Here is a 12,259-nt window from a genome sequence, read left to right as displayed (position 1 = left end):
TTGGCGTCCCATAGCGCTTCTCGATACGGACCGGAAGATTCTGGCCAAAGTGCTGTTTAATCGGCTGGTGAAGTTTGCACCCCGGCTCCTTTCAGGGGCCCAGCATTGCTCTGTTCCAGGCCGCAGTACTTTTAGTGCTGTGCTCTGTGTCCGGGAGGCAGTGGAGCAGGGTAGGGCAGGCCACTGGAAGGGGTACTTGCTGTCGTTAGACCAAGCGAAAGCCTTTGACCGGGTCAACCATGAGTACCTCTGGTCCGTCCTTTTGGGGTATGGTCTGCCTGGGAGGTTTGTAAAATGGTTAGAGATCTTGTACCAAGGGGCTGAGACTTTTCCACTGGTGAACGGTTGGTCAGGTCGCCCTTTTGAGGTGGGTTCTGGGGTCCGTCAGGGCTGTCCGCTGAGCCCGCTTTTATACGTGTTCGCGATCGATCCCTTCCTAAGGAGGGTAGATCGTGGGCCATTGGCGGGAGTCGGGATGGACCAGGCGGGCTCTGGGTCCTCTCTGAGGGTGGTGGCGTACGCCGATGATGTTTCCCTTTTCGTGTCCTCGAGGGGGGAGGCGGATTGGGTCATGTCAGAGGTAGTGCGCTACTCGGAGGCATCCGGGTCCATGATCAACCGGGATAAGTGTGAAAGTCTCTGGCTGGGAGGAGATCCTAGTTTTGATCTCCCGGACACCCTTCCAGGGCCCCAGGCCACCGCCAAAATTCTAGGCATCGAATTTGGCCCCGGGGACTACCCCCAGCAAAATTGGGAGGGCAGACTTAAGATCGCCGCCTAAAAGGTGGACCAATGGAAGGGTTGGTCTTTGTCCCTAAGGGAAAGGGTTGCCCTGGCTAAAGGCTTTCTGCTTCCCTTGTTAATTTACCTAGGCAGCGTGTGCATCTTGCCAGAACCTCTCTGGACACGGGTCTATAGCCTGTTCTTCCAGCTGTTATGGGGGAATAGGCTCAACCTAATCAAGAGAGAGGTCACATACCGCACGAGGAGACTAGGTGGGTTGGGTATGGTCAACCCGGTAGTGTTCTTAGTGAACACCTTTCTTAAAGCCAACATTTCCAACCTCTGGCTAGAGAGGGCTCCTCCGTGGGTAGTCTCCTGCAAGGGTTGGCTTCGGCCCTTCTTCCAGGAATGGGAGACAGGAGGGCAAGTGAAGGACCTCCGCACACCTCATGGGCATCTCCCGGCTTATGCTACCCCGGTTCTGAAGGTGATCCGCCGGTGGGGTCTAGGAATGTGGGAAATCAGGACCATGTCGTGGCAATGCCTTGACAGGAGGGTTCTGTTGACCCATTTCCAGAAGCCCCTGGCCCTTAAGGATTGCCCAGGCTGGGATCTGGAGGTGGGGCTCGGGCTTTTAAATTCTAAGCGGATCCCCACGAAGTTTTGGGACTTGACCTGGCGCTGCTTCCACGGGAGGCTGTATGTAAAGGATAACCTGAAGTGCAGGAAATCCGATGATCGGGGTTGTCCCCGTGAGGAGTGTGGCGACGTGCTGGAAAGCATGGAGCACTTCCTGCTTCAGTGTCCCTTTAATACAGAGGTTTACAACAGGGTGGGGGCTTCCATACGTTGGCCGCGGCTGGCGTCCCTCTCCTATGCCGAGTGGGCCTATGGAGCGTTCAGAACTCTGGGTGGCCGAGACCGGGGCACTTTATTCCTAGTCAGTGTAGTGGTTAGGTTCTACATTTGGAATGCACGGTGCTTAGTTTCGACGCGGCAGAAAGCCCTCCCAAGGGAAGAGGTGGTTAGTAACATCCTGGGTGACCTGGTGAAGGTGCGTTCTTTGGAGTTCGAAAGGTTGGGTGTGAGGAGGGCCTCTTGGCTTTGGAGGGGCCTTTCCTTTTAAAAACGCACTCTAGGGAGAGCTAGATTTTGTGTGAATGTGGGTAGGGACAGCATAAGGTGGTGTGGGTGGTGAGGGACAGAAGTAGGGGTAGATAGGGACAGGGAGGGACAGGCACTGAGGGACAGATAGAGAGTTAGTTATGATAAGGTAGGTAGAGTAGGGGCAGGTAAGGACAGATAGGGACAGTTTCTTTAGGGACAGAAGTAGGGACAGTCTTAGTCGTTGAGGGACAGGGTGAATGTGTTAGTGAGGGATGGGGCCTCTAGAACTCCTTTTTCCTGGTGGTGGGCTACTGCTTGGCACATCTAGATTTTTGTTTTGAGATAGAGAAATAATGGATATTGGGCTTGCAGGCACTGAACTTGGGCCTGTAAGTAAAGGTTTGTGGTGTGGTAATTTTCGGTAAAGCAAATGATGTAATGACATTGCATTGTAATATTGCATTGTAATATGTATTGTAGTATATGTATTGTAGTATATGTATTGTAGTATATGTATTGTAGTATATGTATTGTAGTATATGTATTGTAGTATGTGTTGTTATTCTTTTCCGTAGTCAGAGGTGCATGGGGGGCGTAGTGAGGTTGGGAGGGGGGTGAATGGGGGGGTGAGAGCGGGAAAAAAAAGTAAAAGGACCCTAAACCAAGGGGAAAGTGGCGAATGGATATACCATATACCATGGACCATGGAAATTATGGAAAATGGACCATTTTTGAGCACATCGGGGGCAAATGGGTGAGGGTTTTGCTTGTGGGCATAAACTTTCGTGCTCATCAGGCCTAGACGTGATAAGGCCATGGACATTTATGGACCTGTGGTGTGGGTGGTGGGATAAATAATAATAAAAAAAAAAAAAAATATATATATGTATGTATAGAGGTGTTAAGCTGGTGTAGGTACTTTTGCCAAAAAAGAATTGGCTAGGTTTATTTAAGGCAGCATGGGCCAATAATATTATTTTTGTTTTCCTGTATATAGGTATGGGTGGAAGTGTGAATGGGGAGTGAAAGAGAGTGAATGGGGGTGAAAGATTAAAAACTGTTTTTCATTATTTTATGGGAAAAGTTTTCTGTTGGAAAGTTCCTGCTGGGGGTCCCCTAAGCTGGAAAGCTTGGGGACTATAACAAGTTGCGGTTATGCACAAGTTTCTGTATGTCCTAAGTGTATGATTAATGTGTATATTTTGGTTTATGTTTTCTTTTCTGGAATGTTGTGTTGTATTGTTTTTGATATTTTATAATAAAAGAGATACAGGATGTAACTCAGGATCAGTAATGTATGTACACAGTGACTGTACCAGCAGAATAGTGAGTGCAGCTCTGGGGTATAATACAGAATGTAACTCGGGATCAGTAATGTAATGTATGTACACAGTGACTGCACCAGCAGAATAGTGAGTGCAGCTCTGGGGTATAATACAGGATGTAACTCAGGATCAGTAATGTAATGTATGTACACAGTGACTGCAACAGCAGAATAGTGAGTGCAGCTCTGGGGTATAATACAGGATGTAACTCAGGATCAGTAATGTAATGTGTGTACACAGTGACTGCAACAGCAGAATAGTGAGTGCAGCTCTGGGGTATAATACAGAATGTAACTCAGGATCAGTAATGTAATGTATGTACACAGTGACTGTACCAGCAGAATAGTGAGTGCAGCTCTGGGGTATAATACAGAATGTAACTCGGGATCAGTAATGTAATGTATGTACACAGTGACTGCAACAGCAGAATAGTGAGTGCAGCTCTGGGGTATAATACAGGATGTAACTCAGGATCAGTAATGTAATGTGTGTACACAGTGACTGCAACAGCAGAATAGTGAGTGCAGCTCTGGGGTATAATACAGAATGTAACTCAGGATCAGTAATGTAATGTATGTACACAGTGACTGCAACAGCAGAATAGTGAGTGCAGCTCTGGGGTATAATACAGAATGTAACTCGGGATCAGTAATGTAATGTATGTACACAGTGACTGCACCAGCAGTATAGTGAGTGCAGCTCTGGAGTATAATCCAGGATGTATCTCAGGATCAGTAATGTAATATATGTACACAGTGACTGCACCAGCAGAATAGTGAGTGCAGCTCTGGGGTATAATCCAGGATGTAACTCAGGATCAGTAATGTAATGTATGTACACAGTGACTGCACCAGCAGAATAGTGAGTGCAGCTCTGGGGTATAATACAGAATGTAACTCAGGATCAGTAATGTAATGTATGTACACAGTGACTGCAACAGCAGAATAGTGAGTGCAGCTCTGGGGTATAATACAGAATGTAACTCGGGATCAGTAATGTAATGTATGTACACAGTGACTGCACCAGCAGTATAGTGAGTGCAGCTCTGGAGTATAATCCAGGATGTATCTCAGGATCAGTAATGTAATATATGTACACAGTGACTGCACCAGCAGAATAGTGAGTGCAGCTCTGGGGTATAATCCAGGATGTATCTCAGGATCAGTAATGTAATGTATGTACACAGTGACTGCACCAGCAGAATAGTGAGTGCAGCTCTGGAGTATAATACAGGATGTAACTCAGGATCAGTAATGTAATGTATGTACACAGTGACTGCACCAGCAGAATAGTGAGTGCAGCTCTGGGGTATAATACAGGATGTAACTCAGGATGAGTAATGTAATGTATTTACACAGTGACTGCACCAGCAGAATAGTGAGTGCAGCTCTGGAGTATAATACAGGATGTAACTTAGGATCAGTAATGTAATGTATGTACACAGTGACTGTACCTGCAGAATAGTGAGTGCAGCTCTGGGGTATAATACAGGATGTAACTTAGGATCAGTAATGTAATGTATGTACACAGTGACTGCACCAGCAGTATAGTGAGTGCAGCTCTGGAGTATAATCCAGGATGTATCTCAGGATCAGTAATGTAATATATGTACACAGTGACTGCACCAGCAGAATAGTGAGTGCAGCTCTGGGGTATAATCCAGGATGTATCTCAGGATCAGTAATGTAATGTATGTACACAGTGACTGCACCAGCAGAATAGTGAGTGCAGCTCTGGAGTATAATACAGGATGTAACTCAGGATCAGTAATGTAATGTATGTACACAGTGACTGCACCAGCAGAATAGTGAGTGCAGCTCTGGGGTATAATACAGGATGTAACTCAGGATGAGTAATGTAGTGTATTTACACAGTGACTGCACCAGCAGAATAGTGAGTGCAGCTCTGGAGTATAATACAGCATGTAACTTAGGATCAGTAATGTAATGTATGTACACAGTGACTGCACCAGCAGAATAGTGAGTGCAGCTCTGGGGTATAATACAGCATGTAACTTAGGATCAGTAATGTAATGTATGTACACAGTGACTGCACCAGCAGTATAGTGAGTGCAGCTCTGGAGTATAATCCAGGATGTATCTCAGGATCAGTAATGTAATATATGTACACAGTGACTGCACCAGCAGAATAGTGAGTGCAGCTCTGGGGTATAATCCAGGATGTATCTCAGGATCAGTAATGTAATGTATGTACACAGTGACTGCACCAGCAGAATAGTGAGTGCAGCTCTGGAGTATAATACAGGATGTAACTCAGGATCAGTAATGTATGTACACAGTGACTGCACCAGCAGAATAGTGAGTGCAGCTCTGGGGTATAATACAGGATGTAACTCAGGATGAGTAATGTAATGTATTTACACAGTGACTGCACCAGCAGAATAGTGAGTGCAGCTCTGGAGTATAATACAGGATGTAACTTAGGATCAGTAATGTAATGTATGTACACAGTGACTGTACCTGCAGAATAGTGAGTGCAGCTCTGGGGTATAATACAGGATGTAACTTAGGATCAGTAATGTAATGTATGTACACAGTGACTGCACCAGCAGTATAGTGAGTGCAGCTCTGGAGTATAATCCAGGATGTATCTCAGGATCAGTAATGTAATATATGTACACAGTGACTGCACCAGCAGAATAGTGAGTGCAGCTCTGGGGTATAATCCAGGATGTATCTCAGGATCAGTAATGTAATGTATGTACACAGTGACTGCACCAGCAGAATAGTGAGTGCAGCTCTGGAGTATAATACAGGATGTAACTCAGGATCAGTAATGTAATGTATGTACACAGTGACTGCACCAGCAGAATAGTGAGTGCAGCTCTGGGGTATAATACAGGATGTAACTCAGGATGAGTAATGTAATGTATTTACACAGTGACTGCACCAGCAGAATAGTGAGTGCAGCTCTGGAGTATAATACAGGATGTAACTCAGGATCAGTAATGTAATGTATGTACACAGTGACTGCACCAGCAGAATAGTGACTGCAGCTCTGGGGTATAATACAGGATGTAACTCAGGATGAGTAATGTAATGTATTTACACAGTGACTGCACCAGCAGAATAGTGAGTGCAGCTCTGGAGTATAATACAGGATGTAACTTAGGATCAGTAATGTAATGTATGTACACAGTGACTGTACCTGCAGAATAGTGAGTGCAGCTCTGGGGTATAATACAGGATGTAACTTAGGATCAGTAATGTAATGTATGTACACAGTGACTGCACCAGCAGTATAGTGAGTGCAGCTCTGGAGTATAATCCAGGATGTATCTCAGGATCAGTAATGTAATATATGTACACAGTGACTGCACCAGCAGAATAGTGAGTGCAGCTCTGGGGTATAATCCAGGATGTATCTCAGGATCAGTAATGTAATGTATGTACACAGTGACTGCACCAGCAGAATAGTGAGTGCAGCTCTGGAGTATAATACAGGATGTAACTCAGGATCAGTAATGTAATGTATGTACACAGTGACTGCACCAGCAGAATAGTGAGTGCAGCTCTGGGGTATAATACAGGATGTAACTCAGGATGAGTAATGTAGTGTATTTACACAGTGACTGCACCAGCAGAATAGTGAGTGCAGCTCTGGAGTATAATACAGCATGTAACTTAGGATCAGTAATGTAATGTATGTACACAGTGACTGCACCAGCAGAATAGTGAGTGCAGCTCTGGGGTATAATACAGGATGTAACTCAGGATGAGTAATGTAATGTATGTGCACAGTGACTGCACCAGCAGAATAGTGAGTGCAGCTCTGCAGTATAATACAGGATGTAACTTAGGATCAGTAATGTAATGTATGTACACAGTGACTGCACCAGCAGAATAGTGAGTGCAGCTCTGGGGTATAATACAGGATGTAACTCAGGATGAGTAATGTAATGTATGTGCACAGTGACTGCACCAGCAGAATAGTGAGTGCAGCTCTGCAGTATAATACAGGATGTAACTTAGGATCAGTAATGTAATGTATGTACACAGTGACTGCACCAGCAGAATAGTGAGTGCAGCTCTGGGGTATAATACAGAATGTAACTCAGGATCAGTAATGTAATGTATGTACACAGTGACTGCACCAGCAGAATAGTGAGTGCAGCTCTGGAGTATAATACAGGATGTAACTCAGGATCAGTAATGTAATGTATGTACACAGTGACTGCACCAGCAGAATAGTGAGTGCAGCTCTGGAGTATAATACAGGATGTAACTCAGGATCAGTAATGTAATGTATGTGCACAGTGACTGCACCAGCAGAATAGTGAGTGCAGCTCTGCAGTATAATACAGGATGTAACTTAGGATCAGTAATGTAATGTATGTACACAGTGACTGCACCAGCAGAATAGTGAGTGCAGCTCTGGGGTATAATACAGAATGTAACTCAGGATCAGTAATGTAATGTATGTACACAGTGACTGCACCAGCAGAATAGTGAGTGCAGCTCTGTAGTATAATACAGGATGTAACTCAGGATCAGTAATGTAATGTATGTACACAGTGACTGCACCAGCAGAATAGTGAGTGCAGCTCTGGAGTATAATACAGGATGTAACTCAGGATCAGTAATGTAATGTATGTACACAGTGACTGCACCAGCAGAATAGTGAGTGCAGCTCTGGAGTATAATACAGAATGTAACTCAGGATCAGTAATGTAATGTATGTACACAGTGACTGCACCAGCAGAATACTGAGTGCAGCTCTGGAGTATAATACAGGATGTAACTCAGGATCAGTAATGTAATGTATGTACACAGTGACTGCACCAGCAGAATAGTGAGTGCAGCTCTGGAGTATAATACAGGATGTAACTCAGGATCAGTAATGTAATGTATGTACACAGTGACTGCACCAGCAGAATACTGAGTGCAGCTCTGGAGTATAATACAGGATGTAACTCAGGATCAGTAATGTAATGTATGTACACAGTGACTGCACCAGCAGAATAGTGAGTGCAGCTCTGGGGTATAATACAGGATGTAACTCAGGATCAGTAATGTAATGTATGTACACAGTGACTGCACCAGCAGAATAGTGAGTGCAGCTCTGTAGTCTTGTTGTCTTCTCTCGCTGTCTCTTTAGATCAGAGTTCGGGTGATTGAGGGACGTCAGTTACTCGGGATCAACATTAAACCTGTTGTGAAGGTGACGGTCGCTGGTCAGACCAAAAGAACGCGGATACGGAAGGGCAATAGTCCGTTCTTTGATGAGGTATCATTATTATTATTACCATATTTATTTCTATAGCGCCATTGGTTCCATGGTGCTGTACATGAGAAGGGGGGTAACATACAAAATACAATTATCATCTATAGTAACCAAACTAACAATGACAGACTGATACAGAGGGGAGAGGACCCTGCCCTTTCGGGCTTACATGCTACAGGATGGTGGGGAAGGAGACAGTAGGTTGGTGGGTTGCAGCAGTTCTGGTGTTGGTTGAGGTGATATCTCCGGTAGTGGTGAGAGAGAAGGAGGTAGCGGGGTCATTGCAGGCTGTAGGCTTTCTTGAACAGATGGGTTTTCAGGTTCCGTCTGAAGGATCCGAATGTGGCTGATAGTCGGACGTGTTGGGGCAAAGAATTCCAGAGGATGAGGGATATTCGGGAGAAGTCTTGGAGGCGGTTGGGTGAGGAGCGAATAAGTGTGGAGGAGAGGAGGTCTTGGGAGGACCGGAGATTACGTGAGGGAAGGTATCGGGAGATTAGTTCAGAGACATATGGAGGAGACAGGTTATAGATGGCCTTGTAGGTCAGTATTAGTAACTTGAACTGGATACGCTGAGGGAATGGGAGCCAGTGAAGAGATTTGCAGAGTGGAGAAGCAGAGGAGTAGCGAGGAGAGAGATGAATTAGTCGGGCAGCTGAGTTAAGGATGGACTGGAGAGGTGCGAGGGTGTTAGCAGGGAGGCCACAGAGGAGGATGTTGCAGTAGTCGAGGCGGGAGATGATGAGGGCATGTACATGCATTTTGGTAGAGTGACTGTTGAGGAAAGGACAGATTCTGGAAATATTTTTGAGCTGGAGGCGGCAGGAGGTGGAGAGAGCTTGGATGTGTGGTTTGAAGGACAGGGCAGAGTCAAGGGTTACTCCGAGGCAGCGGATTTACGGGACAGGAGAAAGTGTGATTTCAATTATTGTGATAGATAGATCAGGTAAGGAGGATCTGTGACATGGAGGAAAGATGATGAGTTTAGATTTGTCCACATTTAACTTGAGGAAGTGAGAGGAGAAGAAGGAGGATATGACTGATAGACACTCCGGGATTCTGGAGAGCAGAGAGGTGACGTCTGGGCCAGAGAGGTAGATCTGAGTGTCATCAGCATAAAGGTGGTACTGGAATCCATGGGACTTTGAGTTGTCCCAGACCAAGTGTATAGATTGAGAAGAGTAGGGGTCCTAAAACAGAGCCTTGGGGGACTCCAGTAGAGAGAGGGTGGGATGAGGAGGTAGTGTGGGAGTGGGAGACGCTGAATGTGCGGTTGGAAAGGTATGAGGAGATCCAGGATAGGGCAAGACCTTTGATGCCAAAGAGGAGAGGATCTGTAGTAGGAGGCAGTGGTAAGCTGTGTCAAATGCAGAGGACAGGTCTAGAAGCAGAAGTATAGAGTATTGTCCGTTAGCTTTGGTTGTAAGTAGCTCATTAGTAATTTTGGTCAGGGCTGTCTCAGTGGAATGATGGGGACAGGAACCAGATTGTAGATTGTCAAAGAGCAAGTTAGATGAGAGGTGGGAGGAAAGGTCAGCATGGACATGCTGCTCCAGGAGTTTGGAAACTAACAGGAGTAGTGATACTGGGGGATAGCTGGACATAGCGGTTGGGTCGAGGGTTGGCTTTTTAAGGATAGGCGTGATTGTGGCATGTATGAAGGCAGAAGGGAAGGTACCGGACGTTAGCGATAGGTTGAAGAGATGGGTTAGGGATGGGATAAGAATGGTGGCGAGGTTGGGGAGGAGGTGGACGTATCATCTCTGCGGCGGTCGCTCTTCTTCTGGATTCTTCAGTTTCATGTATTATGAAGTCGCTTTTCTGTATCTTTTTCATTTTAGACATTTTTCTTCAACTTCTTCGAGTCTCCGGCGGAGCTGTTTGATGAGCCGGTGTTCCTGACAGTGAGTGCTCAAGTGTCCGGGGAACGACGCATTAACCTCCTGTAGTAGAAGCCATGGGCTCCGGCAGCCTGCTATTCCTTCACTTTCTGCTACAGCGGCACCTCAGCTGCTGCAGAACCTCATCATACACCTCAGCTGCTGCAGAACCTCATCATACACCTCAGCTGCTGCAGAACCTCATCATACTCCTCAGCTGCTGCAGAACCTCATCATACACCTCAGCTGCTGCAGAACCTCATCATACACCTCAGCTGCTGCAGAACCTCATCATACACCTCAGCTGCTGCAGAACCTCATCATACACCTCAGCTGCTGCAGAACCTCATCATACACCTCAGCTGCTGCAGACCCTCATAATACTCCTCAGCTGCTGCAGAACCTCATAATACACCTCAGCTGCTGCAGAACCTCATAATACACCTCAGCTGCTGCAGAACCTCATCATACACCTCAGCTGCTGCAGAACCTCATCATATACACCTCAGCTGCTGCAGAACCTCCTCATACACCTCAGCTGCTGCAGAACCTCCTCATACACCTCAGCTGCTGCAGAACCTCCTCATACACCTCAGCTGCTGCAGAACCTCATCATACACCTCAGCTGCTGCAGAACCTCATCATACACCTCAGCTGCTGCAGAACCTCACAATACATCTCAGCTGCTGCAGAACCTCACAATATACCTCAGCTGCTGCAGAACCTCACAATATACCTCAGCTGATGCAGAACCTCACAATATACCTCAGCTGATGCAGAACCTCCTCATACACCTCAGCTGCTGCAGAACCTCACAATACATCTCAGCTGATGCAGAACCTCCTCATACACCTCAGCTGATGCAGAACCTCCTCATACACCTCAGTTGCTGCAGAACCTCATCATACACCTCAGCTGCTGCAGAACCTCACAATACATCTCAGCTGATGCAGAACCTCCTCATACACCTCAGCTGATGCAGAACCTCCTCATACACCTCAGCTGCTGCAGAACCTCACAATACATCTCAGCTGATGCAGAACCTCCTCATACACCTCAGCTGATGCAGAACCTCCTCATACACCTCAGCTGATGCAGAACCTCATCATACACCTCAGCTGCTGCAGAACCTCATCATACACCTCAGCTGCTGCAGAACCTCACAATACATCTCAGCTGCTGCAGAACCTCACAATATACCTCAGCTGATGCAGAACCTCACAATATACCTCAGCTGATGCAGAACCTCCTCATACACCTCAGCTGCTGCAGAACCTCACAATACATCTCAGCTGATGCAGAACCTCCTCATACACCTCAGCTGATGCAGAACCTCCTCATACACCTCAGCTGATGCAGAACCTCCTCATACACCTCAGTTGCTGCAGAACCTCACAATACACCTCAGCTGCTGCAGAACCTCATCATACACCTCAGTTGCTGCAGAACCTCACAATACACCTCAGCTGCTGCAGAACCTCACAATACATCTCAACTGCTGCAGAACCTCATCATACATCTCAGTTGCTGCAGAACCTCATCATACACCTCAGCTGCTGCAGACCCTCATCATACACCTCAGCTGCTGCAGAACCTCATCATATACACCTCAGCTGCTGCAGAACCTCACAATATACCTCAGCTGATGCAGAACCTCCTCATACACCTCAGCTGCTGCAGAACCTCCTCATACACCTCAGCTGCTGCAGAACCTCATCATACACCTCAGCTGCTGCAGAACCTCACAATACATCTTAGCTGCTGCAGAACCTCACAATATACCTCAGCTGATGCAGAACCTCCTCATACATCTCACCTGCTGCAGTACCTCCTCATACACCTCAGCTGCTGCAGAACCTCATCATACACCTCAGCTGCTGCAGAACCTCACAATACATCTCAGCTGCTGCAGAACCTCACAATATACCTCAGCTGCTGCAGAACCTCACAATACATCTCACCTGCTGCAGTACCTCCTCA

The 12,259-nt window shown here is 46.5% G+C and overlaps 1 protein-coding gene across 1 annotated transcript in view; it reads left to right on the top strand.

Moving 5' to 3' along the window:
• Positions 1–12,259, top strand: part of DYSF (dysferlin) — a 320,393-nt gene that overhangs the window by 54,699 nt on the left and 253,435 nt on the right. The window contains exons 7-8 of the mRNA XM_073555076.1: positions 8,274–8,402; positions 10,241–10,303. Coding sequence (XP_073411177.1) covers positions 8,274–8,402; positions 10,241–10,303 — 192 coding nt within the window. The remainder of the gene's footprint in view (positions 1–8,273; positions 8,403–10,240; positions 10,304–12,259) is intronic.

The sequence above is a fragment of the Dendrobates tinctorius genome, unplaced genomic scaffold, assembly GCF_039654945.1.
Source record: "Dendrobates tinctorius isolate UK_male_01 unplaced genomic scaffold, ASM3965494v1 ptg000216l, whole genome shotgun sequence".
NCBI lineage: Eukaryota > Metazoa > Chordata > Amphibia > Anura > Dendrobatidae > Dendrobates > Dendrobates tinctorius.
The sequence above is the reverse complement of the archived record's forward strand: the minus strand, read 5'-3'. Positions and strand labels throughout refer to the sequence as shown.